Here is a 27,949-nt window from a genome sequence, read left to right as displayed (position 1 = left end):
GTCTCTTCACATTTTTCCTTCTATTCTCTGCTAATGCCAGTATCAGAGTGACTTTAGAGTCCAGACCACTAGTCATATTAAGAAAGGACAGGTTGCCCTGGCCAGTTTGGCTCAGTACTTGGAGCATCAGTCTGCAGAACAAAGGGTCTTGGGTTCAATTTCTAGTCAAGGGCATGAGCCTGGGTTGTAGGTTTGATCCTGACCTTGGTCAGGGTCATGTGGGAGGCAACCAATCGATGCCCCCCCCCCCCACCTCCTTCCCTTCCACTCTATCAAAAAAAGGAATGGACAGGTTAACCAAGGATGGAATGGAAAGAACCAGCCGTTGCCTCAGTTTTCATTTGCATTTTTACATTTTTCTTCATCACCACCCCTATCTCAGTTAAGCAATACATACACTTCCTCCCTTAAGCAATCTAGTTGTGTGTTACTTCCCCCCTCTTGTGTCAGCAACTAATTTATCACTATCTGAGGAGACAAAAAGAGTGCTACTGAAGCAAGATGGTAGGCTAGTGGAACTGTCTAATTGCTAAGATGCCACAGAAGACAACATACTCAAAGGGAGGAGGGCAGCCTCAGAACATACAGCAACATTCCCAGCAGTATTCTTCTAAGCACTGGTTACATCCCCACCAGCAAAACTGAGAAAGGCATTTATGTCACTACCTCAGGCCTAGGTGTTGGCCTTCTCTTGGCTTGAAATGTGGCTAGATTTGAGTGAGAAAGATGTCTGTCTTTAGAATCTCACTGCTTTAGTTCATCTCTTGTGGGCCTGAGCACAGTTCTGGCACTGACTTACAGCAGACTGTTTCCTGAGACAGCTTGACTACATCAAATGGTTGTAAAATAATCTCCATTGTTATTAACTAATTAAACTTGCATTCAACACCATATGCTGATAGGATGAGGCAAAGGATAAGATTTGGATCTTAGATCTTTCCAAGTAGGCATGTTAGATGATGACCAGAGAGAAGGGTTAGTTTCAAGCTAGATCTGTGCTTTGGATGGGGCATCAAAGGGAACAGTCTTCACTGGAAGTGCTGGGGGGCTCCCTGAGCTCTGGTGCAAACTGCAAAGGTTTCACACAAGGAAGGGTATGATGTGGGCATAAAACCATTCTTCAGACAGTTGCAGATGATCCCCTTCTACAGCCAGAAATACTAGTTGTCCTGCATTGTCCATTTCTTTTAGCCCCAGGCGGTCCTGCAAAGAGAAGGCCATAATTAGAAGACAATGAAAAGATTTGGAATAAAAGTAAAGAAATAGAACCTGAGACAGTCTCAAAATGTATTTTCTCATAAGTATTAAAATTCAGGTGTATTGTCAAAAATGCCAAAAAGGATATCTTCTATTTTTCCCCCTAAGCATTAAAAATGTATGCAGTTGAGATTATTCTATGGGTTTATATCATGCTTTCTGAAGTTTCTCAAAGCTTCTAGAGGACAAGACTGCCTCAAAATGTCAGTTAAGCCCTGGCCAGTTTGGCCCAGTGGTTAGAGCATCGGCCTGCAGTCCCAAGAGACCCAGGTTCGGTTCCCGCTAAGGGCGTGTACCTCGATTGCAGTTTGTCCCCGGCCCTGGTTGGTCGTGCGGGTGGCAGCTACTCAATGTGTCTTTTTCATGTCAATGTTTCTCTCTCCCTCCCTCCCTCCCTCCCTCCCGCCCTCCCTCCCTCCCTCCCACTCTACCTGAACAAAAAATGGAAAAATGTTCTCGGGAGAGGATAAAAAAATGTCAGTTAAGTGGAACTGACCCAAAGACAGGAGAACATTAGCTCAATAACTTAAAATATCCAGCCCTTACATAACAAACCTGGGACACTTCTCATATCTTGCAGTTGAAAATGTCATTACTCATAACCTATGTGTTGTAGAACAAACATGGTGGGAAGGTGAGCAGTTAATGACCATGCCGGAATGATGCTTCTGTGGCTACCATCAGTTTGATTTTCACAATAAGGAGGTCCTTAGTTGTAATTTCCAAAACTTAACAGACCCTAGTTTCCCTTTTACCTCACCCAAGAGGGGCACCAAATGCAGGAGAAAAGTCACGAGAGGAGATAATAGGCTTCTGAAATTTGAAGAAATTCTAGTAGAAGGCAATTGGTTCAGACATACCACTTGTGCATTTTGGGGGGCATCTGACTCCAATATAAAATCTTGAGAGAGAGGAGCTGGAGGTGGTGAAATACAACCACTCCTTGAGAAATTATTACTGCTAAAAAAAAGTTCACAACTCTAGTCCCATTCACTCCTGCAGGAGGAGCTCCCCTTGTCAGTGCCTAATTTATTTAAATTTTTTTTCTTTATTGATATTAGGAAGAGAGATGGAGAGAGAGAAATACCAATGATCGAGAACATCGATTGGCCGCCTCCTGCATGCCCCCTACTGCAGATTGGCCCCACAACCCAGGCACGTGTCCTGACTGGGAATCGATCAAGTGACCTCTTGGTGTATGGGTTGACATTCAACCACTGAGCCACACCGGCCAGGCATCAGTGCCTAATTTAAAAACAACTTCCACATCTATTAATGTTTTAAAGTAACACCTGTCTTGCCCTGGCCAGGTTGGCTCAGCAGTTATAGCGTTGGCCCGCGGATCAAAGAGTCCCAGGTTCTATTCCAGCCAAGGGCATGTACCTCGGTTGCGGTTCCTCCCCAGGGAGGCAACCAATCGATGTGTTTTTCTCACATCAATGTTTCTCTCTCTTCCTCCCTCCCTCTCACTCTATCTGAAGCCTCGGGTGAGGATTAAAAAATAATAATAAAGTAACACCTGTCTCTTCTGTTTTCATTATGCCTAGCGGGGGGTGTTTTGGATTTGGTCCAGTCTGCACCTCAGCAAAGGAAGCCAGTTCTAGACCTTTTTATCAGAAGGAAGGAGTCAGAAATGATGTTGTCCCTTGGACATGCTTGCAAACCATGAGGTACAGGTTCTTCGACCTTCAGAATGTAGATTTCTGTAAACCAGCAACTAACAGACTAGGGCAACAGTCAGAAGCCTAACCAGCCTCATCCAGACATGGGCATTTACTGCTCTGGGCTGTACAGGACAGTCTATCACCCAAGAATCAGCAGTTTCAGGAGCTGGGAGCTGAAAAGGACAGCACCTCTCCTCACCCAGTTACCTGTGTGTACAGAGTGGTCTGCTGTAAGGGAATGGTTTCCTTGTCTTGGCCACTTCTGTAAAATCCAAACCACTGCAGGAAAAGAGAAAGAAATATGCAGATCAAGACACATGACATGCCAAACTAATTTTAAGTCTGGCTGGTAGCTAAGACTACTAATAAAGTGGCCGTCATGAAGGTGTAGTAAGGAGGAAAAATAGAATATGTCTTGAGTCATCTCTTTTTTAAGGATAGATCTAGAGAGATGAGTTAATCTTTCCAAAGAGCTTTCCAATTTCTGCTTCCTATAATTATTGAGCAGCTACCCTGTGAAAATCCTTGTGCTGAACTCTATAGACACTCAAAGATGAATATATATGGAGTCTGTTTTTCAAAAACTAGTCTCATGAGGCAGAGAAACAACTGTTTAGCAAGAGTTTCCATAAAGGCCAAATACAAAATATTTTTGGCTTTAAGAGCCACATGGTTGCCCTGGCCGGTTTGGCTCAGCGGTTAGAGCGTCGGCCTGCGGTCCAGAGAGACCCGGGTTCGGTTCCCACTAAGGGCACGTACCTCGGTTGCAGTTTGTCCCCGGCCCTGGTCGGTCGTGCGGGTAGCAGCCACTCGATGTATTCCTTTCACATCGATGTTTCTCTCTCTCTCTGTTCCTCTCTCTCCCTCCCACTCTACCTGAACAAAAAATGGAAAAATGTCCTCAGGTGAGGATTAAAAAAAAAAAAAAAAAAAAAAAAGAGCCACATGGTTGCAACTACTCAATGCTGCCATTGTAATGCAGAAGCAGCCACAGACACTATTTAAAAACTTGTGTATGGCTGTGTTCAAATGGAACTTTATTTACAAACACTGAAATCTGAATTTCATATAATTTTCATGTCATCGAATGTTTTTTCTACCATTTAGAAATGTAGAAACCTGGCCCGGCCTGTGTGACTCAGTGGATTGAGTGTCGTCCCATGGACTGAGAGATCCCAGTTCGATGTCTAGTCAGGGCATATGCCCAGGTTGCAGGCTCGATCCCCAGTAGGGGGCATGCAGAAAGTAGATGATCAATATTTCTCTCTCAATCGATGCTTCTCTTTCTCTCTCTCCCTTCCTCTCTCTCTAAAAAGTCAATAAAAAAAAAAAACCATTAAAAAAATGTCGAGCCCTGGCCAGTTTGGCTCAGCGGTTAGACCATCGGCCTGCAGTCCAGAGAGACCCGGGTTCGGTTCCCACTAACGGCATGTACCTTGGTTGCAGTTTGTCCTTGGCTCTGGTTGGGTTGTGCGGGAAGCAGCCACTCGATGTGTCCCTTTCACGTCGATGTTTCTCTCTCTCCCTCCCACTCATCTGAACAAAAAATGGAAAAGTGTCCTCAGGTGAGGATAAAAAAAATTTTTTTTAAGTAGAAATCAGTCTAAGTTTATGGGCCATATGAAAGCAGGTGGCAGGCTGGATTTGGCTTGTAGGTTGTGGTTTGCAAGTCCCTGGTGATGTGACGAGTGCTATAATACAGGCTGATCGATTCTAGAAAAGGGAGCAAGTTCTACTTCAAATGGGATGGCGTCCTGAATGAAGTGATTTGAATTTGGCCTTGAAAGGTGAATAGGAGCTTGTCGGGCGGAGAAGCCCAGGGAAGGGCATTCTAAGAGACTGAAAAGCTTGAACAAACGGATGCAAGAGAAAAAGCATATGCCAACTTTGGGGCATTTCAAGTAGTATAATGTGGTTTGATCAGAGAACATGAAGTGGATAGTGAAGGGAGATTAGGTTGAAGAAACAGATTGAAGCCAGGTCAAGGCAGACCTTCAATGTCAACCTTAGGGATTTATAGACTTTTTGAGCTGGTGGCTCTGAACTTTTTGTTGGGTCATAGGTCTCTTTTGAAAATCTAGTAAAAATTATAGACACTGCCTTAGAGGTTCAACTTTATCATTTTGCATACAACTCTCAGTGTCCCAGGTATAGACCACGGGTGAAGAACCCGTGCTCTACACAAAGGTTGGTGGAAGGGACTAAAGTTTTTGCCTAAATGTCATTTACTCCTATGGTCTCCTGGCACGTTGTGGCCCAAGCAGTGTCTCACCTCAGAATCCACAGGGTCCACAATGGAATCATTGAGGAATTTCACCATCACAAACTTCTTCAGAGCCATCAGGTTTTTCTTGTAGGACTCATTGACACCCTGTGGGGGAAAGGCCAGCAGTATCTCAGAGACATCACCATCAGGTTCCAGCAGGGGGATTAAAGCCTTTTAGTGCTCTGGTCTCCCTGACCCAGGACCAGGCTGCCATTTCAGCTTCCTCCCAGAATATACCTTGTACAGCCTTTTCTTAACATCCTATCTCACTGGCATGCCCCCACCAACCATGGAGCCACCATTAATCTGTCACTGCAATCCACAGGCATTTATCATATAGGTTAAAGACAGCAAGCCAGAGTCTGGCCAGTGTGGCTCAGTGGATTGAGGGTCATCCCATGGACTGAGAGGTCCCAGTTCAATTCCCAAGCAGGGCACGTGCCTGGGCTGTGGGCTGGATCCCCAGTGGGGGACATGGAGGAGGCAGCCCATTGATGCTTCTCTCTCTCCTCCTAACCCTTCCTCTCTCTCTAAAAAAATTAAAAAAAAAAAAAAAACTGTTTTAAAAAAGAGAGCAAGCCAGAAAAAGCCAAGGTAAAATAAAAAGCTATAAATTCTGAGTGGTTTTGCTATACTATTGTTTTTATCCCCCCTTTCAAAAAAAGTGTTAAAAAAAAACCCTCCAGATAAACACAATATAAATTGAGCCATCTAGTCCTGGCCAGTTTGGCTCAGCAGTTAGAGCGTTGGCCCATGGACCAAAGAGTCCCAGATTCGGTTCCCGCTAAGGGCACATATCTCGGCTGCGGTTGGTCCCAGGCCCTGGTGGGAGTCGTGTGGGTGGCAGCCAGTTGATGTGTCTCTCTCACATCAATGTTTCTCTCTCTTCCTTGCTCTCTCCCTCCTGCTCTATCTGAAGATAAGTGCAAAAATGTCCTCAGGTGAGGATAAAAAAAATAAAATAAACTGAGCCATCTAGTTTACCAGCATCTCCCAAACCATGCTTGTTTTTGACACACAGTCCCCTTTGCAGTCTTTCTTCTAAGTAAATCTTTTTTCTGAGCAAATCTGACCCAAAAGGGACCCACCAGGAAGACTTCCCTCAGTAAGACAGCAGTTGTGATGTTCCACATAACCCAGCCAGCAACCTGCTGAGCTGACGTGCTTCAACACGAGGAAAGGGGAAAAACCTAAGGGAAGAGAGCCAAATGCATTTCAGCCTCCCTAAAAGGAACTGAATCTCTGAAGCACTGGCTCCCCATCAAAAAACAGAACTTCTGTTCCCTGGGTTCTGCCTGGGATATTTTGGGTAAACAGTCACAGTCTTTTTATAAATGCCCCAAATAGAAAAATGAATGCACAACTACAGTAGCCTGGCTTGGATGCTTACTCTCTCCTGATTAATATCCGCCAAGAAGATGCTGTGGTTGCGGTACATGTCCTCCTTTATGGGGTCGTGCCAGTATTCTGCTTGCACCAGGCTGCAGGAAGAAAAAGGAATCAAGGTGACCAAGCTGCATTTCAGCATGCTCCTGTGCATAGGTCACCAAGAGACTTCAAAGGGACAGAAGAGAAAAGCCCTCAAGTCCTAGGCCTTGCCCTCTAATAGGAAGACAAGATGTCCACCTACCATACAGTTCATCACCTAGACACCCGAGGCAAGGATGTGCTATTTAACATAGTAAAGAAAGTCCTAAAGCTTAGGAAAAGGATTCCAGTAAAGTTCCCCTGTGCCATTGAGCTTTATCACATTTAATCATGCTTCTAGGACATGATGGCACATACTGCTCCCTCCCACAACCCCAATTGCTTCACCCTCCTTTGCTTTCTACTCATCTTGCAAGACTTAGCTCAAATCCCACCACTTCTGCCTCCTTCACCCGTCTATTTCCTCTTCATCTATCTTGCCATCTTCAGATTGGAATAGAGCTCTAACCTTTTAATCACAAAGCATTTATCATACTGAGTAATGATACTAGTTTTCAGGATTCTGGTATGTCATGCAATTTTTAAGGACAAAGGCAGTTATTTGGTGGTTACAATACTATTATTTCAGACACAGGTCAGCAGTTCTCTTCATACTTTTCAACTTTCTCTACAGTCTCGTTCCATTTCCCCTTCCTTCCCCACCAAAACTGACACCTCCACCCTAAGTCCTCCCAGCAGCCATTTCCCACTTAGTTCCTGCATCTACAAAGTGCATTCCAGCTGGGAAAAAAGGCTAAGCATGGACCTAATAGGAGAAGTCCTCTGGGGAAAGGCTGGAATTAGAACATGAGTGGGACTCTATCCCAGTTTGGCAGGAAAAGAAATAAAAATTTCTACAAAAGGAGCCCGCCTCAAGCCAGAGTGGAAGAGCTGCCCAGAGGCCGAGGTCCTGAAAGCGCCACTCAGCGCAGCAGGGTGGCACTAAGGTCCACTGGAACCAGCTATAGCAAAGATGATGGCAGCTCCTCATGCCCAGCAGACAGGACTGCGGTTAAAGGAGGCAGCAGTCGAATTGTCAGCAGCTAGAGTGACATATATAATCTGTTTACAAATGTATTTAAAAGCTTTTAAATGTTTAGTTTCTCCAGTGTTAAAACTATGATGAACTCTGAACATTTATAAAATACTGGTATTAGTAGTGGTCTCATCATTTTGTTTTAGTATTGTTACCACTTACCGTGTGACAGTATCGGACCTGTCTCTCCTCTACAACCCTATCAGCTCCTTAGTAGTGACCATCTGGCAGATGCTCTGCAGGAAGGGTTTGCCGAGTGATGTAGGGATGTCAGACAAGCTATGAGCAAAGTAGGCCTGACAGTGAAGGAGGGGTAGGATTCAGAGATGTGACAGAATAGTTAGAAGAACAAGGGAAGAAAAAGCTGAAGTGGGTGGTCAAGTGTCAAATGCTGAGAAATGATGAGCACTGAGCACACACACTTTTCACATAGGTGGCTGATCAAGCTTTTTCAGAAAATGTAAGTGAAAGAATACATAGGTCTTTGGATCTTGCCAGGCTGGGTTCTGGTGACTCAGAAGGGCAGTGGGGAGGCCTAATGGCTAAGGAAGAAAGAAAGAATGAAGGTCTGGCTGGTGAGGCTTAGTGGACTGAACATCCTCCCATGGACTGAGAGAGGTCCTAGTTCGATTCCTGGTCAGGGCACATGCCTGAGTTACAGGCTCAATTCCCAGTAGGGGGCGTGCAGGAGGCAACCAATCGACATTTCTCTTTCATATTAATGTTTCTATCGCTCTCTCTCTTCCTCTCTAAAAAAAAAAAACCAATAAAACATATTATAAAAAAAAAAGAAAAGAAAGAATGAAGGCAGTAATCATAGGTCAACTTTTTGTGTGAAAAGAAAATAGCTTAAAAAGGGGCGACATGTCCAGCTGGTGTGGCTCAGTGGTTGAGCATCGACCCATGCACCAAGAGGTCACTGGTTCAATTTCCCAGTCAGGGCACATGCCCAGGTTGTAGGCTCAATCCCTGGTAAGGGGTGTGTAGGAGGCAGCCAATGGATGTTTCTCTCTCATCGATGTTTCTGTCTCTCCTTCCCTTCCTCTCTCTATAAAAATCAACACAAACATTTTTTAAATGGGGGGGGGGCGGGGGCAGGAAGAAATGAAAGACATTTGGTTTTGTAAGAAGCCTGGTGCACATGGGACAGCCAAGGGGGAAGAACATGAGGATGAGCAGAAACTGAAGAGGTCAGAAGATGGGGAGGCTCTTTAGGAGGTGGACAGAGAAGAAACATGGGTTTATATTACTCTCTCCTTTTTTACCGCCGAAGGGCCAGATTAAGAGACCTTAAGTAACTCTCCCAAAGCTACACAGTCAGCTGTAGAAAAGATAAGATATGAGCCTAAACATGTCTGAATCTAAATTCTTTCCAGTGCAGCACATGAAGAGGCAGGAAAGGTCAGCTCCCAAGCCAGAAATCCCCAAACACAGGCCACCCTGGGTGAGATAAACTTCTACCCTCTGAGGCTCTAGCCACTGTGGCTTAGAGATTATAAGAGTAACACAGCACTTACCATATACCAGCCCTATTCTAAACATTTTATATATATTAACCTATTTAATCCTTACAAGAATTCCATATGGTAAGTACTATTATTATACTCATGTTTATAAAGGAGTCAACCATACTCGGAGTGACTGAGTAGTTTGCCCAAGGTCAAAGTGTTAGTAGTGAACAGGACACAGGAGGGGAAGACTGGGCTTTTCAACACAAGGATGTTCTCTGAAAGTTGTTTGTTATAATGAGAAACTGGAAATGATGAAATGTTTGCAATATGGAATCAACAAACTGTGAAGTCATGTAATAAAATGCCATGCAGCAATTAAGATGAATCAGCTTCATGTATATGTAATAACGTGTTTAGATCTCAGAAACATAATAGTGAGTGAAAAAATAATTTGTAGAATTAAATGCACAATAAGATAGCCATTACATAAAATTTTAAATATACCACATTATATTATATATTGATTGATTATGGATATGTACATACATAATACAAACTTTTTTTTAATAGACAGAAAGGCTATATTCTGATTTCTTTTATTATTATTTTTTTATCCTCACCTGAGGACATTTTTGCATTTATCTTCAGATAGAGCAGGAGAGAGAGAGGAAGAAAGAGAGAGAGAGAAACATTGATGTGAGAGAGACACATCGACTGGTTGCCATCCACACGACCCCAACTGGGCCGGGGACAAACTGCAACCGAGGTACGTGCCCTTAGCGGGAACTGAACCCGGGACTCTCTGGTCCGCGGGCTGATGCTCTAACCGCTGAGCAAAACTGGCCAGGGCTATATTCTGATTTCTTGACAGTGGTGGTCACTGTGGAGGAAGGGCAGAGAATGAGACCTGGGACAGACATACAGAAAAATTCAATTTTATCTGAAATGTTTCTGTTCTTAAAAACATCTGAGGCAAATATGACAAAATATTAATTGTAGGTACACAGTAGTTTGTTGCATTACTCTCTACACTTTTATGAACGATTGAAAGTATCTGAGGGAGCCTGAGTGGTTGCCTCAGTATTTCCAGGAAAGGGTGTGGCAAGTTGAGGGCAAAGGTGTGTGTGGGCAAAGTGGGATGACTGAGGGAAAGCACTCCGATAGCCATGGGGGTGGGCGCAGGCCCTGCAAAGAAGGGCAGGCAGCTGGGAGCCAGGACCAGAGAGAGGACCAATGGGAGAGCAGAGCTGGCACAGTAGAAGATGAAAGGCCAAGGCCAAGGAGACACTGTGGGGGGTGGCAGGGGAAAATGAGGAAGGAGAAATCAGGAAGAGCTGACAGTATCTCAGAGGGAAAATAGAGGGCAGATTTCAGTCACAAGGTAAGAGAGAGCTGTTACACTCCCCATTACTCATTGTCCCTACCGTGTCTGGCCAGAGCTGGTGCTTGAAAACACTTCCGCTCTACCCTGGCTCAGTTGGTTGGAGCGTTGTACCATATACCAAAAGGTTGCGGGTTCAATTCCCAGTTGGGACAAGTACAAGAGGCAACCGATCTCTCTCTTTCTGTCTCTCTGTCTCTCTCTCTTCCTCACTCTCTAAATCAATAAACAGTCTGGCCAGGTGGCTCAGAGGTTGAGTGTCAATCCACGCACCAAGAGGTCGCCAGTTCAATTCCTGGTGAAGACACATGCCCAGGTTGTGGGCTCGATCCCCAGTCGGGGGCGTGAAGGAGGCAGCCAATCGATGTTCTCTCTCATTGATGTTTCTGTCTCTCTCTCCCTCTCACTTCCTCTCTTAAATCAATAAAGGAAAAAAAATTTAATCAATAAACATATTCTCAGGTGAGGATAAAGAAATTTTAAAAAGCACTTTCCTCACTGTTTATTCAGGGTATTAAGATATCAAATTTGCGCCCTGGCCAGTTTGGCTCAGCGGTTAGAGCATCGGCCTGCGGTCCGGAGAGACCCGGGTTCGGTTCCCGCTAAGGGCGCGTATCTTGGTTGCAGTTTGTCCCCAGCCCTGGTTGGGTTGTGTGGGTCGCAGCCACTCAATGTGTCCCTTCACGTCGATGTTTCTCTCTCTCTCTCCCTTCTTCTCTCTCCCTCCTACTCTATCTGTACAAAAAATGGAAAAATATCCTCGGGTGAGGATAAAAAAAAAAAAAAAAAAAGATATCAAATTTGCTTTGCTATAGTTAAATTATCTGAACAGTGTAGAAGACATCTTCTGGGGTCTCTGCCTAAACCAAAACCGGTTTCCCTTGTGTGGGAACTGCACCCTTCCTGCCCCCACCTACCAGTTACAAGGCAGGTATGGTTAGTACTATGTGGTCCCACTTCTCTGGCCACAGCTACTGAGAGTAAGTGGGAACCTGACCTGAGCTGGGACATAGTCCCTTCCCGAAGAATTTGAATTGGAGCAGATTCCAGCCTCAGACTGAGATAATCTCCTTAACAAGCTGTGCCAGGCCGCCTTTCACCACAGCAGCAGAGGCTGGTCTGCATGGAGAGAAAAAGCAGCAGTAACACAGATGGAGCAGCAGGGACAACAGCTGGAGAGAGATTGCCTTAGCTCTTGATGGCTCCCCCTTTTCTGTTAATCCTCACCTGAGGATATATTTTTCATTGATTTTTTTTTAGATAGAGTGAGTGGAAGGGAGGGAGAAAGAAAGAGAGAGAGAGAGAAACATCGATGTGCAGGAGGCATCTAATCGATATGAGGGAGACATATCGATTAGATGCCTCCTGCACGAACCCAACTGGAACCAGGGATTGAACCTGCAACCCGGGTCGTGACCCATGACCCTTCGGTCTGCAGGCCAATGCTGTAACTGCTGAATGCTGAACAACTGGCCAGGCCTACCCCACCTCTGCCCCTTTTAAGAATAGTTTATTGATTTTTAGAGAGAAGGGATGGGAGAGAGAAGCATCAATGTGAGAGTGCAACATCAAGAGGTTGTCTCCTGCACTCCCCCTACCAGGGATGGAGACCATAACCTGGGCATGTGTCCTGACCTAGAATTGAACCTGTGACCTCCTGATGCACGGAACACCGTCCAACCAACTGAGCCACAATGGCCAGGAAAATGGCTCTCTCTGAGGCTATGGGTACCAAAATGTAAATTTCTTTTAAAATTTACATTGGCGCCCTGGTTGGTTTGGCTCAGCGGTTGGCGCGTCGGCCTGTGGACCAGAGAGTTCTGGGTTCGGTTCCCGCTAGGGGCATGTACCAAAAATAAATAAATAAATAAATAAATAAATAAATAAATAAAATTTACATTGGCTTGATTTGGTTTCTTTCTTGTGACCAGGATCCTCCATAATACAAAGGCCAAACTAGGATAATATTGCAAAGAGAAAACTTTCCTTTTGTCACATTAAGCTCTCATCAACCCCCTTCCCACCACTCTACTTGGACTACTTGGTTCTTTAAACCTCATACTGGCCATGTGTTAAAATGAGATTTTACAAAGAAAATTTAAGAGTAAAAAGCAAACAACTCTATAAAATTAGAAAAGTATCATGAAAGTAAATCTGCATGCATTTTCCCAAGGAAACTATGTTCTAAATGGTGAGCGGGTAACCTGGCTCAGTCTAATTCATCTACAATGTTATGAAACACACCTCAAGTCATTCCACTTCTCTTCATCACACTTACCTTCCTATTCCCTTGCTTAAAACCTCCCAGTTACTTCTCATGATGTTTAGAAGAAAATATAAACTCCTTATGTGGCCTATAAGACTTTGCATGATGCAGTTCTTGCTTCTCTGTCCAAAAGCATCTACCAATAAACTCTAGTCACCCTGGCCTAGAACAAGCCAAACCTGCCTCAGGGTTGATGCTTTTATTCCTGCTATTCCCTCTGCCTGATCCCTTTCCTTAGCTCCTTCTAAGCCTCTTCCTTCTCATTCTTCAGATCCCAGCTTAAACACCTTTTCTTCAACCATTCTGTCCAAAGTGAGTACCCTCTCCGTTGCTCACCATTACTGCATCCTACTTATTTCCATCATGGCCATTGCACTATTCAAGGTAATCTAGTGCATCTGTTTGCTTGGGGATCCCCTTGCCCCACTAGTATGTTACATCATGAGAACAGGGACCCTAACTGTCTTGTTCTCTATTTTTTTCTATGAGACTCACAAGAGGATTTGGTAAACAGCAGTAGTTCAATATTTGATGAAATTATGAATGAAATACTTTACAACTGTAACCAAACATTAAAGAAAACAAAATCACTGCAATACTTATAAATAAACAGAATGCTAAAGTTGAATTAAATACTTTAAACACAGCACCACTAGTGGTCACAGCCCAACCTACCTACTTAATATGAATTGAGTACTGCACTGCATGCTTTTCACTCAATCTGTTTAACCTTCAAAATCCTGTAGGAAAGCACTACTATTAATTTCACACTGGAGATGAGAAGGAGACTCAGACATTCAAGCCCACACAGCTAGACATTGCAGAACTAAGTCTCTCCAACAATCCCCTAGAAAGAAGCTATGGAAGGTCATTTTTTTCTTTTTACATGTCTGAAGATGTTTTTATTTTCCCTTCACATTTGATTGTTATTTCAGTTAGGTATAGAATTCTAGATTGAAATCACTTTCCCTCAGAATACAAAGGTACTGCACCATTGCCTTCTGGCTCATAGTGTTGCTGTCAGAGATTCTGCTGCCACTGGACTCATTCTTATAAGTGACCTCACTGAGATCTATTCTTTATCCCTGAGTTCTGAAATTTCACAGGAATACACCTTTGTGTGGGCCTTTTTTCATTCCTTTCTTGGCTACTTGGCGAATCCTTTTGATCTGCAAACTCATATCCTGTAGTTCTTAGAAGTTTTCTTGTATTACTTAATAATTCCAATCCACCCTTTCCTCTGTTCTCTTTTTGAAATTCCTATTAGTCAGATATCAGACTTCCTAAATAGCTTCTCTAATTTTTTCTGTTCTTTTTTTCTACCTCTTCGAGTTATTGTTCTAATTTCTAAGAGAATTCCTCAACTTTATATTCCCATACCTCTAAATATTTTTAAATGTTTTTATTGATTTTTGTTTGTCCCCGGCCCCACTTGGGGTTGTGTGGGTGGCAACCACTTGATGTGTCTCTCTCATATCGATGTTTCTCTCTCTCTTTTTCTCCTTCTCTCCCTCCCATTCTATCTGAAGATAAATGCAACAAAAAATGTCCTCGGGTGAGGGAAAAAAAAATGTTTTTATTGATTTTTTAGAGAGAGAAGAAGGGAGAGATAGAAACATCGATGTGAGAGAGAAACATCGATTGGCTGCCTCCTGCACACCCCCTACTGGGGCTCGAGCCTGCAACCTGTGCATGTGTCCTGACTGGGAATCAAATCGGGACCTCTCAGTCCATGGGATGACATTCAATCCACTGAGTCACACTGGCCAGGCTCTACTAACTTTTTTAATTTTATCTTATTTTTAATTTCCAAGAGCTCTCTCTTATTCTGATTGTTAGTTTTATTTGCATTTTGTTCTAGTGTTATGAATGCAATCTCTTATCTCTGAAGATAATTATAGGCTTTTCTTTTTGTTTGTTTGTTTGTTTTCTTTTGCTGTATAATTGCCATCTGTTTCTTCTAAGTTCCTTTTACATTTTGTTAGTTTTGGTCTGCCTTTCATGTTGGAGGCTTTTCTCTAATGTCTGACTGGGGATCCTTGGCTAACTGTTCTTATTTAAGTGAGGTACTACAAAGCTGACTGGAAGTTTTTCACACAAGACAGAGCTTATTTACTGTTGGCTTCACTACATGGTAGTCAGGAGGAGTCCTGACTTCTTGGAGGATGCAAACATCAACCTGTAGGTCTTTTCTCTGGGTCTAGTCAGTTTTTCCAGAGACGGGTCTATCAACCTTCTGCTTAGCAGGTAGTAAGCCTGACTACTCTCATTCTGGTTGCAGAGAGGGAGGAGAGGGGAATGGGCGGGGATGGGTCTTCAGTATGGCATCTTACCACTATCCTGTGCTTCTTACCTCAAAGTCTGGTACTTCTCTAGTTACACTCCCCTGAAAATAAATTTTGCTTCTCTTGCTAGGGTGGGGGAGAAGACATCACTTCGATATGCACTTAGGGGAACTGGGGACTCTGATCATTCCTTATAAATTTTCAACAAAAGTCCTGTTTTTCAGTCCTGTGTACTTATCTATCTTCCAAAGTATCTTATGCATCTAATTCCTAAGCCTTTCTGGAACTGTAAAAAGTGAATCTCCTCCCTTCTTTTCAGTGCACCCCTCTATAGATATAAAGGTATCAGCTTGTTCTGCTCTGTTAGAACAATTATACTCATTCATCTGCTCCATTTTCCAAAAACATGTTGACATCCTTTAGTATCTCTATCTCTTCCCCTGTTCTCTTTGTCCTTGTGGGTCTGTCACTTTTTATTCTTTTGCTACCACTTTATTAAAATTTAAGAAGTAAAGATAAACACATCAACCTACCACTTTTAATCAGTATTTAAGTATCTCTGTCCCCCCACACACACCCCCTACTCACTGATCATTTATAGTCACTAATTATTCTGACTGCCAAGGGTTGTGTTCGGTTCACACAAAAAGAAACAGAAAGAAAAGGATGAGTTTTTCTGAGACATCTGAGCTAGAATCAGAGGAGTAAATTAAGAACAATAAAGTGTAAAGAGGCCATATATATCCATGAGAACAAAGAATATAAAGGATATAAATAACCAAGCTATGGCTAGTCAAACAGGGGATAAAGCTTAGAGGTGGTTTGAGCTAGTTGAGAGGGAACAGGATGGAAATATAAAGTATCTTAGTTTCCTTCACTGACCATCAGGTGGCACTGTTCACCCAAGATGGCTTTGTGGCTATGAGTACAGCCAATGGAATAAAAGGAAGAAAGCTAGCTTTGGTTGTTTCTCTGGGAGTCAACCACAAGGCTGTATTGAGGAGTTGTTATTACACAAGAATGATACACTTGAAAACCCAATGGATAGATAAAATAACCATACTAGTTAATCCCAAATCTCAGTTATCACCTAGTATACTCTAGACCTACTGAATCTGAATTTCTAGGAATGGAGCTCTAAAATACATTTATAATGAATTTCCCAGGGGTTCTGGTATACTTTAGTTTAGAAACTGAACAAGAACATTCCAAAAGTGATTCTGTATGCTTTTAAATATCAAACACACACACACACCGAGACAGGGAGGGAGGGAGAGAGAGAGAATACCCAAACACATTTGAGTAGTTAGGACATTGATGTAGGAGACTAACTACTCACTGCTGACAACATAAAGAATCTGTCCTCCAATATTAATAGTAATTAGTTGGGCTTACTACTTTCTTTTTTTTTTTTCTTTATTGATTTTAGATATAGAGGAAGGGAAAAGAAGAGCGATAGAAACATCAATGAGAGAATATCAAATGGCCGCCTCCCGCATGCCTCTGAATGGGGATCAGGCCCACAACCTGGGTATGTGCTCTGACCAGGAACTGAACCGGTGACCTCTCAGTGCATGGGTTGGCGCTCAACCACTGAGCCACACTGGCCAGGTGGTCTTACTACTTTCTAAAGGCTTTTTGTTTTGTTTTTGAAGATGGACATTTATTCTATTGTAATTACATTCTTCTATATTAAAAAATGCCCTCCTTTTTTTTTATCCTCACCCGAGGACATTTTTCCATATTTTGATCAGATAGAAAGAGAAATAGAGAGAGAAACATCGACGTGAAAGGGACACATCGAGTGGCTGCCACCTGCACGACCAACCAGGGCTGGGGACAAACCGCAACCAAGGTACACGCCCTTAGCGGAAACCGAACCCAGGTCTCTCTGGACTGCAGGCCGATGCTCTAACCGCTGAGCCAAACTGGCCAGGGCTTATTAATTTATTTCTGTTACAGATGTTTCTCCTTTTCCCCCCATTGACACCCTCCTCCTGCTCCCCCTCCACGCCGCCCCGTCCCCAGCATTGTTGTCTATGTCCATTGGTTATGCATACATGCATCTAAGTTCTATAGTTTACCTCTTCTCTCCCCCAACCCCCTCTTCTGAGGTTTGTCAGTCTGTACCCTACTTCCATGTCTTTGAGACTATTTTGTTCATCAGTTTGTTTTATTCATTATATTCCACAAATAAGTGAGATCATGTGATATTTGTCTTTCTCTGATTGGCTTGTTTCATTTAGGATAATACTCTTCAGGTTCTTGCAGGCAATCTCAAAGGATGCCCTCCTTTTCTTTATAAAATTAATATTAAAGCAGTTTTACGTTTACAATAAAATTGAGCAGATAGTAGAGATATTTATGAAAAACAATCTCATTTGAATATCACCAGCAACTATTGCTGGAATCACTGTTAGCATGACAGTTAGCATGATATTTCCATGCAGTGACAGTTCTGTGTCCTTTTCAGCTAACCATACATACCGTTCTTGAATAGCTTTGTTGTAAGCCCCAGCATTCAGTGTTTTTCTGATCAAGTCACAGATGTGAGAGCTTTCTCCTGGGCACCGAGGGAGTCCAAAAACACCTAGAGCAGTAGAAGAAAATATCCATTCCTTTAATAATTATGCACTGAATAGCTACTATGTACAAGGCACTGTGAGAAATGAACAAAAAAGGCAGAGCTTGACCCTGATTTCATTCATGTATTCTTCAAGAAAATAATATATTGAGGATTAATACTATAACCAGCTTCCTCCTGGTACTCCCACACTCTTTTGTGCCTAAGGCCCTTTGCACCTGTTCCTCCCCGGAGGCTGTAAAGGCATATCTCAGAAATACTGCCGGTTCAGTTCAGACCCTGCAATAAAGCGAACTGCAATGAGTCATTCAAAATTTTTGGTTTCCCAGTGCATATAAAAGTTATGCCTAGCCCTGGCCGGTTTGGCTCAGCGGTTAGAGCATCGGCCTGCGGTCCCGAGAGACCCGGGTTCGGTTTCCGCTACCTCGGTTGCAGTTTGTCCCCGGCCCTGGTTGGTCGTGCGGGTGGCAGCCACTCGATGTGTCCCTTTCACATCGATGTTTCTCTCTCTCTCTCTTCCTCTCTCTCCCTCCCACTCTACCTGAACAAAAAAATGGAAAAAATGTCCTCGGGTGAGGATTAAAAAAAAAAGAAAGAAAAAAAAAGTTATGCCTAGCTCTGGCCAGTTTGGCTCAGTGGTAGAGCGTCGGCCTGCAGACCAATGAGTCGCAGGTTCAATTCATGCCAAGGGCATGTACCTCAGCTGCGGTTTTGTCCCCGGCCCTGGTCAGGATTGTGTGGGAGGCAACCAGTCGACGATGTGTCCCTCTCACATCAATGTTTCTCTCTCTCTCTCTCTCCCCCTCCCTTTCACTCTATCTGAAGACAAATGGAAAAACATCCTCTGGTGAGGATTAAAAAATAATAATAAATGTTTACCCTATATTATAGTCTATTAAGTGTGCAACAGCCTTGGGTCTAAGAACATAATGTACATATCCTAATTAGAAAATAATTTATTTTTATTGCCCTGGCTGGTTTGGCTCAGCGGTAAGAGCGTCAGCCCATGGACCAGAGAGTTCCAGGTTTGGTTCCCGCTAAGGGCACGTACCTTGGTTGCAGTATGTCCCCAGACCCAGGTAGGGTCATGTGGATGGCAACCAGTTGATGTGTCTCTCTCACGTCAATGTTTCTCTCCTCTACCCCCCCCTCCTTCCCGCTCTATCTGAAGATAAATGCAAAACTGTCCTCGGGTGAGGATTAAAATAATAATAATAATAATAATAATAATAATAATTTATTGCTGCCCTGGCTGGTCTGGCTTAGTGGTAGAGTGTTGGCCTGTGGACCAATGAGTCATGGGTTCAATTCCAGTCAGGGGTGTGTACCTTGGTTGAGGTTCATCCCCAGCCCTGGTCAGGGTCGTGCAGAAGGCAACCAGTTGATGTGTCCCTTTCACGTCGATGTTTCTCTCTCTCTCCTTTTCTCACCCCCTCCCTCTCTCCCACTTTATCTGAAGATAAACAGAAAAATATCCTCAGATGAGGATTAAACAAAATTACTTTATTGCTAAAAAATGCTAATCATCATCAGAAACTTCAGTGAGTTGTAATCTTTTTGCTGGTGGAGGGTCTTCCCTGGATGCTGATGAAAATGCAGAATTTGCAAAGCGCAACAAAGCAAAATGCAATAAAACAAGGCGTGCCTGTACTTCCTTTCTTGCTGCTTCAATGGCTGGACCCATTTGCATTTCGCAGGTCTTACCTTAGAGAAGTCATATCTGACTACCTTAACTCAAGTAGTGTCCAATCCCATTTCCTTCCACTCGCCCAGTTATACTTTCATCCTCATTATCCTCCTCAACATTTTGGGGGGTACCAGGCATAGTTCTAAGCACATATTGACAATAATTCATTTAATCTTCATAACCACCTTGTAAAGTAGAAATCATTATTTGCCCCATATTACAGACATGAAACTTTAAAACAGAGAAATTAAATCCCTTATCCAAGGTCAGATAATAAGGAATACAGCCAGGAGATGAACATAGGCAGTTTTGGCTCCAGAGCCCACATCTTGAAACAATACAACCACAATTCTGTCTTGCAAGTATTAACCCATTTTTCCCCCATTGATTTTCAGATAGAGTGGGAGAGAGGGAGAAGGGGAGAGGGGAGAGAGGGGGGAGAGGGGGGAGAGGGAGAGGAAAAGAGAGAAACATCAGTTTGAGAGAGACACATTGGTTGCCTCCTGAACAACCCGATCAGGGTCAGGGATCAAACCTGCAACCCAGGTACATGCCCTTGACTGGGAATCGAACCCATGACTCTTGGGTCCACAGGCTGACACTCTAAACGCTGAGCCAAACCAGCCAGGGTGATAAAGCTGTTTTGTTGGTTTTTTTTAAAGAATAATTTTATTTATTTATTTTTTTATTTGATTCTCACCTGAGGATATTTTTTCTATTTATCTTTAGATAGAGTGGAAGCGGGGTGGGGAAACATCGATGTAAGAGAGACACATCAATTGGTTGCTTCCTGCAACTGCAACTGAAGTACATGCCGTTGACTGGAATCAAACCAGGGACTCTTTAGTCTGCAGGCTGACACTCTAACCACTGAGCCAAACCAGCCAGGGCGATAAAGCTGTTTTTACCAATTTCCACTTCAATAATACTTGCACTTTTAGAAAGTATTTCCTACCTATTATTTCACTTCATTCTCTGTTTAAAAATTCCTACAAGAAGAGTAGGAACTTATTTTAGTTTCCCTCATCTGTGAAAAAGACTAACAACACCACATTACTTGCCCACCTATAATAGTTAACTCAGTGAACCCAGTTTCCTGATTATAAGGAGAATCCTTCTACCCCTACACTTTACCACCTAATAGCTATATCCATCAGAACGGAGATAAAGTTCTATTCTAAAGACACACCCTTCCCCAAAAGCCTATAATTTTGCCTACTAGAAAACCTGTTGCTTTTCTAGGGATTTAATTGCTACTAATTAATTTTACAGACAAAAAAAACAACAACTTACACATTATTCTTTGCCTAAGCCTAACTTCAACAGACATCACCAGTGTCAGAAAACAGGACAGGGTGTTAGGCTTTCCTAATTCTTCAACTAACACCTGCTCTGTGGCTGCAACCATCTCACATCTAGGAAATCATGTCAATTAAATCAATTAAACTGGATTGAAGGAGATGGCAACCTAATGATTGACCTGTGTTCCAGGCCTATGGAAACCCTAAGTTTCTTCCTATTTCTTTGAGAATGTTCGCTAATTTGTTATAAATAGAAAAAAAAAAAAACACAGAATTTTACAAGGATGGCTAACTTCTTGTATAAATAGAGCTGCTAGAATTTTTTAAAAATCAAGTGGTCATGTGGGTTAAAATAGGAAAAACACGGCAGAGAGGCCAAAGTTACCTTGATGTTGTCCCCCTACCGAGATCAGATTGATCATGGGAGGCGAAGGACATCTCTGAGCCACTGCCCTCCTGAGGGGAAAAGAAAGGATTATCAGCTCTGACTGTCAGATGGGTATGTATTAAGAACAATCAGTTTCCCAGATTAAGATACTCGATCTCTGTGGCTCCTCAAGGCCACACAGTTTCAGGATTTCTGCTATGACCAAACACAAGTCTTTATTCTTTCATAGAATATAAATTAAGGTACATAAAACTTCTTACATGGGGACACTTGAGAACAGTTTCCAGGCAGCTGTCTAGGAAGCAGTCCCACGCCTCTCCCCACCTCCTTCCCCCAAGTGCATTTTCCTTGCCTCTCTCTTTCTCCTAAACTCCAAGGGCTCTTTTTTTTTTTTTTTGCCTCTGTAACTTGTTTCCTGGGCCCATTTTCTCTACCTCTGTGACTTTCTAAATAAACTTTCTCTTATAGTTTGAAAGAGAAAGAGTATTTTCCCTTCCAAGACAGGTGAAGATCCAAAAAGAATTACCTGAATAAGAGAGAAAAGAAATCAATTCCATGTCATTGGTATAACAGAAAGGAACTTACAAAAATTGGCCTCCCTGGGAGAATCCCATAGCATTGTAGCCTTGCTGCAATTTAGGATCCTTAGCAAGAATTTGACACACTGTTGTTACTTGGGAATTGACATTCAAGAAGAAGCTGTTCTCCACATCCTAAAAGAGGAGCCACAGAGAAGTGAAAAGATGAGGTTGAAAACAAACACTGGTATCTTCTCTAAGAGGTGAACTTGTTGAGGTTGGCATCCTCACATAAGGCACTCAGGAGTTAAAATGTCATTGCATGATTTGCTGCTAAAAATATAAGGTGAAGCATTTTAATAGTAGATTCTGTGAAATTAGTCAGCAAACTTTCAAAGGAACGAAGCTGTGAAGAGCCTTACCTCCACCAGGGTCTTCCCAATCTCTAGCGATAAGACGTAAATTCCAGGTATTTTCTTCTCAACCATTTTTTTTATAGCACCCATGCTTAAGGGATTACAACAGCTGTCTCCTAGACAACAAAGGCAATGATGGGAACTCATGAGTCATAAGATTATTTTTTGAAAACATTTGTGCTTCAAAGGGCTTATCAAGTACGTGAAAAAACAACACATAGCATGGGAGAAAATATTTGCAAAATATATATCTGATATAGGTTTAATATCCAGAATATACAAAACACTTTTACATCTCAGTGACAAGAACATAACCTAATTAAAAACAGAAAAAAGACCCGGCCAGTGTGGCGAAGTGGATTGAGCATATTCCCATGGACTAAGAGGTCCCGGTTCGATTCCCAGTCAGGGCACATGCCCGGGTTGCTGGCTTGATCCCCAGTAGGGGGTGTGCAGGAGGCAGCCGATCAATGTTTCTCTCTCATATCAATGTTTCTATCCCTCTCTCCCTTCCTCTCTCTCTAAAAATATCAGTAAAACAAATTAAAAAAAAAAAAAGTATTGGCAGGATATGGAGAAATAGGAACCTTTGTACATTTGTTAGTGGAAATACATGATGCGGCCATTGTGAAAACAGGCTGGTAGTTCCTCAAAAGATTAAACATACAGCTCTGGCCGGTTTGGCTCAGCGGTTAGAGCGTTGGCCTATGGACCAGAGAGACCCAGGTTCATTTTCCGCTAAGGGCACGTACTTCGGTTGCAGTTTGTCCCTGGCCCTGGTGGGGGTCGTGTGAGTGGCAGCCAGTCAATGTGTCTCTCTCACATCGATGTTTCTCTCTCTCTCTCTTCCTCCCTCTCTCCCACCTGCTCTGTCAAAGATGAATGCAAAAATGTCCTCGGGTGAGGATAAAAAAACAACAACACTAAACACACAGTTCCAGTTATCATATAACACAACCATTGCACTTCTAGATATAGACCCAAGATAAATGAAAACATTATGTCCATACATGATGAACATGAATGTTTACTGCAACATTATTTGTAACAGTTAAAAGGTGGAAATGACCCAGATGTCAATCAAAGTATGAATGGATAAACAAATTTTCAGACACACACACACACACACACACACACACACACACACAAAACAGAATAGTATTCAGCCACAAAAATGAAGTACCAACACATGCTACAGTGTGGATGAACCTGCAAACATTATAATATATGAAATAAGCCAGATACAAGAGGCCACATATTGTATGATTCCTTTTATATAATATGTCCAGAATAGGCAAATCCATACAGACAGAGACCAGACTGGACATTTTCAGGGGATTGTGGGAGAGGTGGAATAAAGAATGATTATTTAATGTGTACAGGTGTTTTGTGGGGGTGATAACAAAGTTTTGAAACTAAAGAAAAATGGTGATTGCACAACACTGTCCATATACTAAATGCCACTGAATTTACTTTATTACAGTTAATTGTATGCTTCACTTCATGAGCTTCACCTCAATTAAAAAAAGAACAACACTTTTTGCTTAGCTCATGTTTATCAAGTAATAAACGTCCAAAGCCCATACAATAGAATTGGGACACCAAATTTACAACTGAAAAATAAGCAGAGGTGCATATTCCCCTCCATTATCAAGAACATTTTGGGTTAATGGACTCAAAAGCGCTTTGGAATTGAATTTCTGTTTAAGGCCAGGACTAGGATAAGACAAGTGAAGCACCACCTAGGACACAAAATATAAGGAGACACTCTCAGATCCATGCAAGTGCTGACCCTAAATTTGTAACAAACTAGAGAGAGAGCGAGCTTCCTTGAAACTTATACTCTAGGGCAGCGATTTTCAACAGTTGGTTTTTGCTGAGGCAGGTACACTGGTGTGCCACAAGGATTTTTAAAACATGTAATACCTGACAATTTAGTCAGGGGCACTGACCTCTCGTCCCTTAGATTGTCACATAAAAAAATGACAACAGCCAACCCAACAACAGTCGTCTGGTGTGAATGAATCAAAATTATACTAATTGTTTTTTGTCAGATTAGCAAAAAATATATTCTTTGGTGTGCTGCAGAATTTTACCAATTAGTTTATGTGTTCCATGACATAAAAAAGGTTGAAAAATTGCTGCTCTAGAATCTTCCTTGTTTCACCCAAGGCCCAATCCTGTTTCTTTTCCCGTTTTAAGGAACCAGAACTAAGAATGGGAAGCAAAGTGACAGGCCACTGCATGGGAGAGGTGGGCTGAGGTTATTTTCCATTTAACTTAATCATCCTGTTTTCTACCTAAGAGGAAGCTTACAAATTAGTTTAAAGAAAAAAAAGCTAAGGACTACAGCATCTTCGATTTCTCTCACAGTAACATTCACCACACTGAACTGTACTTTGGTGGTTGCTCACCTGCCTCCCTGTGGACTGACTGTGCTCTGGAAGGACATGGAGCATCATGTGTTCTCCTTTAACTCCACTGTAGCAGCCCCAGGAGCTGGCACAAGGCCCCGAAAGAACTGTCTATATTAGCGGACTCTAATTCCTCTCTGAACACTTTCTTTCAACGCATTCCAATAAGGCTCTCATGCTTGCCATTCTTCCAAAACTGCTTCTGTCAAGGTCTTTAGTGATAGTCATGTTGTCAAATCCAATAACCAATTCTCAGCCCTTACCTTACTTGACCTGTCAACATTCCATAGAGTTTACTCCCTTCCTCTTACAGCATTGTCACCTGTTCCCCAAGACATTGCACTCTCCTGACTTGCCTCCACCTCCCTTGTTGTTCCATCATTGTCTTCTTTGCTAGTTCCTCATTATCTCAACCTCCATATGTTGGGAGTGCCTCAGGGCTCAATCCTCAGACCTCTTCCTTCTTCTGTGTACACCAACTCCCTAGGTTATCTCACCCATCTCAAAGCTTTAAGTACCAGCTATATGCTAAAGGCTTCTCCAACTTAAATCTCAAGACTGTATCTCTCTCCTAGACTCCACACTCCAAATGCCTCTACAATATCTCCTGGATGTCTAACAAGCATCTCAAATTTAGAATTCAAAAGCAGCCCTGGCCAGTTTGGCTCAGCGGTTAGATCCTCGGCCTGCGTTCCGGAGGAGAGACCCGGGTTCGGTTCCCGCTAAGGGCACGTACTTCGGTTGCAGTTTGTCCCCGGCCCTGGATGGTCGTGCGGGTGGCAGCCACTCGATGTGTCCCTTCACGTCGATGTTTCTCTCTCTCCCTTCCTCTCTCTCCCTCCCACTCTATCTGTACAAAAAAAATGGAAAAATATCCTCGGGTGAGGATAAAAAAAAAAAAAAAAAAGAATTCAAAAGCAGACCCTTGATCTTCTCCCCACCCCAGAAGGACTTCCCTACAGACTTCCCCACTTTAGTAAAATGACAGCTCCATCTTTCTTTTTTTTTTTCTTATCCTCACCCGAGGATATTTTTCCATTTTTTGTACAGATAGAGTGGGAGGGAGAGAGAGGAAGAGAGAGAGAGAGAGAAACATCGACGTGAAGGGACACATTGAGTGGCTGCTACCCGCACGACCAACCAGGGCCGGGGACAAACTGCAACCGAAGTACGTGCCCTTCGCGGGAACCGAACCCGGGTCTCTCCGGACCGCAGGTCGACGCTCTAACCGCTGAGCCAAACCGGCCAGGGCCCATCTTTCTAGTTGTTCAGGCCAAAACCCATGGAGTCATCTTAGATTCCTTTCTCTCTCTCTCATCCCACATCTCATCCGTTAGCAAATCCCTTTGGTTCCACCTTCAAAATATTCCAAACTTTGACCACATCTCCATATTACTATACTGTTCCAAGCTACTACTTGCTTAAATTACTGTAATAGCTTCCTAATTTGTCTTCCTGCAAATGTCCATAACCTCCTACAATCTATTTTAAACAAGAGTGGTACTTTTAAAATGCAAATTAAGATCATGTCACTCTGCCCTGGCCGGTTTGGCTCAGCGGTTGGAGCGTCGACCTGCGGTACAGAGGGATCTGGGTTCGGTTCCCGCTAAGAGCGCGTACCTTGGCTGCAGTTTGTCCCCAGCCCTGGTTGGTCGTGTGGGTGGCAGCCACTTGATGTGTCCCTTCACATCGATGTTTCTCTCTCTCTCTCTCTTCCTCTCTCTCCCTCCCGCTGTATCTGAACAAAAAATGGAAAAATGTCCTCGGGTGAGGATAAAAAAAAAAGAGTCCCTGCAGTAGCCTTAGTGGGCCTAACATCTGCAGCGCCTCCATCCTCTTATCCTCACCTCCCCCCATCCCTGACTCTAAACCTCTATTTTCTTCTCCTTGCTCACTCAGTTCCTGACACACTGACCTATTAGTTTCTTGAACAAACCAGACTTCTGCCTCAGGGCCTTTGCATTTGCTGTTCCTTTTATGAGATAGCCACAAGGCACCTCCCTTGTCCACTTCAGGTCTTTGCTCAGATGTCACTTTCTCAGTGAATCCTTTCTGATCTTGCTCTGTAAAACTGCAAGCCGCCATCTTCAGTGTCTATCTTCCTCCTTGTTTTCTTTTTTTTCCTATCGCACTTATCACCATTTGACATACTATGTTTTACTTATTTCTTTATAGGCTCTCTCTCTCATAGGAAAGTAAGTTCCAAAAAAGCAAAGAATTTAGTCTGTAGTGTTCACTACTGTATCCTCAGCATCAGTAGGTGCTCAATAACTATACGTTACTTGGTGCCTAACAAATGTCTGCTCAGTGTGTGAGTGAATAAAAGGATGGATGCCTGGGTCTTGCAGCACAGCCCAGCTCTCCTGAGCAAGTGCGATGCTGCATCCTGATGCCCGTGCTGTGAAGATTAAACAAGTTCAGCAGGTAAAGCCCGAACGAAGTGCACAGCCCTCTGTGAACGCTCACAAAAGAACAGCTCCTTCCCGCCCCCACCCTTCCCAATGCAGAGTGGCCCCCAAATCCTAACGTCGGGCCAGCCGGCTGCCGTGTGACCACGGTCCTCGCCCACCGCGCTCGCACTTTGCAGAAGCGAACCCAGACTGAAAGAGGGAAGGGTCGCCAAGCCCTTTTGATCCTCCTCTCACTCACTCACCCATCCCATGCCAGATCACCAGCGGCAGCGGCGCGGTTGGGTCGAGATGCCCTAGCCCCTGGGCAGCGTAGGACGCCGGCAGGAGAGCGAGAGCCAGGAGCCACAGCGACACCGGCCCAGCCATCTTGGCTCAGTCACGTGACCTGCCTCGCGTGGGGCGGGGCGGGGCGGCTCGGGCGCGCGCTCCCTTCGCGCCTCCGCCGGGGCTGCCCCCGGGGCTGGGCGTCCGCCTCCGCGTCTTGCTTTAGTAGACGGGTTGCCACGGTGAGTCAGAATGAATTCTCACATTAATACACCGCTTCACATCAAACACTATTCCGAGTGCTTTGAATCTGTTGGCTTTGATTTATCCTCGTAACAACCGTGTACACTTGTCCCCATTTTACCGTCGGGACACTGAGGCACTGAGAATCTGGGCCAGGTCACAGAGGTAGCGAGTTAGAGGGTCCAGAGTCGTTGCTTTTAACCATTGCATGTACTGCCTTTGGAAGAACAATACTTTGAGGAAGAAGAAAGGAAGAGAGGACCCGGCTCTCTATTAGAAATGGAAGGGGAGGGATAATTTCCAGCCAGGGTCAATCCGGGCAGGGTGTGTGCTACTTATTAAGGATCTTGAAGAAAAAGGTAGGATTCCAACAGGCTGAGATGAAATGCGGGAGGAGGACTCAAATCAGGTAAGGTAGAAAGAAGGAATACAGTACAGTGTGTTTTCTGGAAATATCAGGGCTTTCCAGAGGGACAAGAACAACTGTTGGATGCTTAAGAGTGATGAAAAAAGCCACTGCCTCTTCCGGGGCTAATCTCAGAGCTGCATTATTTCATAAGCCTCTTCTCTACCGGTTTCCCCTTTTCCATTCCCCCTCTTTAAGCCATTTTATGTTATCTTGCCAGATTCACTATTTCAGTTTACTTTCA

The 27,949-nt window shown here is 43.5% G+C and overlaps 1 protein-coding gene across 1 annotated transcript; it reads right to left on the bottom strand.

The window, feature by feature from the left end:
- Window positions 1-220: 220 nt before the first annotated feature.
- On the bottom strand, window positions 221-27,167 carry PPT1 (palmitoyl-protein thioesterase 1). The gene is made up of 9 exons (XM_036257319.1): window positions 27,035-27,167; window positions 21,974-22,083; window positions 21,619-21,746; window positions 21,031-21,101; window positions 17,561-17,663; window positions 6,578-6,668; window positions 5,194-5,292; window positions 3,129-3,200; window positions 221-1,203 (listed from the first exon to the last, which is right to left on the bottom strand). Exons 1-9 carry the CDS (start codon window positions 27,156-27,158, stop codon window positions 1,081-1,083), a joined length of 921 nt encoding a protein of 306 aa, XP_036113212.1. The 5' UTR covers window positions 27,159-27,167; the 3' UTR covers window positions 221-1,080.
- Window positions 27,168-27,949: the final 782 nt, after the last annotated feature.

The sequence above is a fragment of the Molossus molossus genome, unplaced genomic scaffold (genome assembly GCF_014108415.1).
Source record: "Molossus molossus isolate mMolMol1 unplaced genomic scaffold, mMolMol1.p scaffold_m16_p_12, whole genome shotgun sequence".
In the NCBI taxonomy this organism is placed as follows: domain Eukaryota; kingdom Metazoa; phylum Chordata; class Mammalia; order Chiroptera; family Molossidae; genus Molossus; species Molossus molossus.
The sequence above is the reverse complement of the archived record's forward strand: the minus strand, read 5'-3'. Positions and strand labels throughout refer to the sequence as shown.

What these genes read in the sequence shown, in the direction of transcription:
- PPT1 (XM_036257319.1), bottom strand. Translation starts at nt 27,158, where the DNA reads ATGGCTGGGCCGGTGTCGCTGTGGCTCCTGGCTCTCGCTCTCCTGCCG. An exon ending in GGTGATCTGGCATGGGATGG is followed by an intron (nt 22,084 to 27,034) that starts GTGAGTGAGTGA and finishes TTTGTTGTCTAG; the next exon opens with GAGACAGCTGTTGTAATCCC. An exon ending in CGGATATTAATCAGGAGAGA is followed by an intron (nt 5,293 to 6,577) that starts GTAAGCATCCAA and finishes TTTCCCCCACAG; the next exon opens with GGTGTCAATGAGTCCTACAA.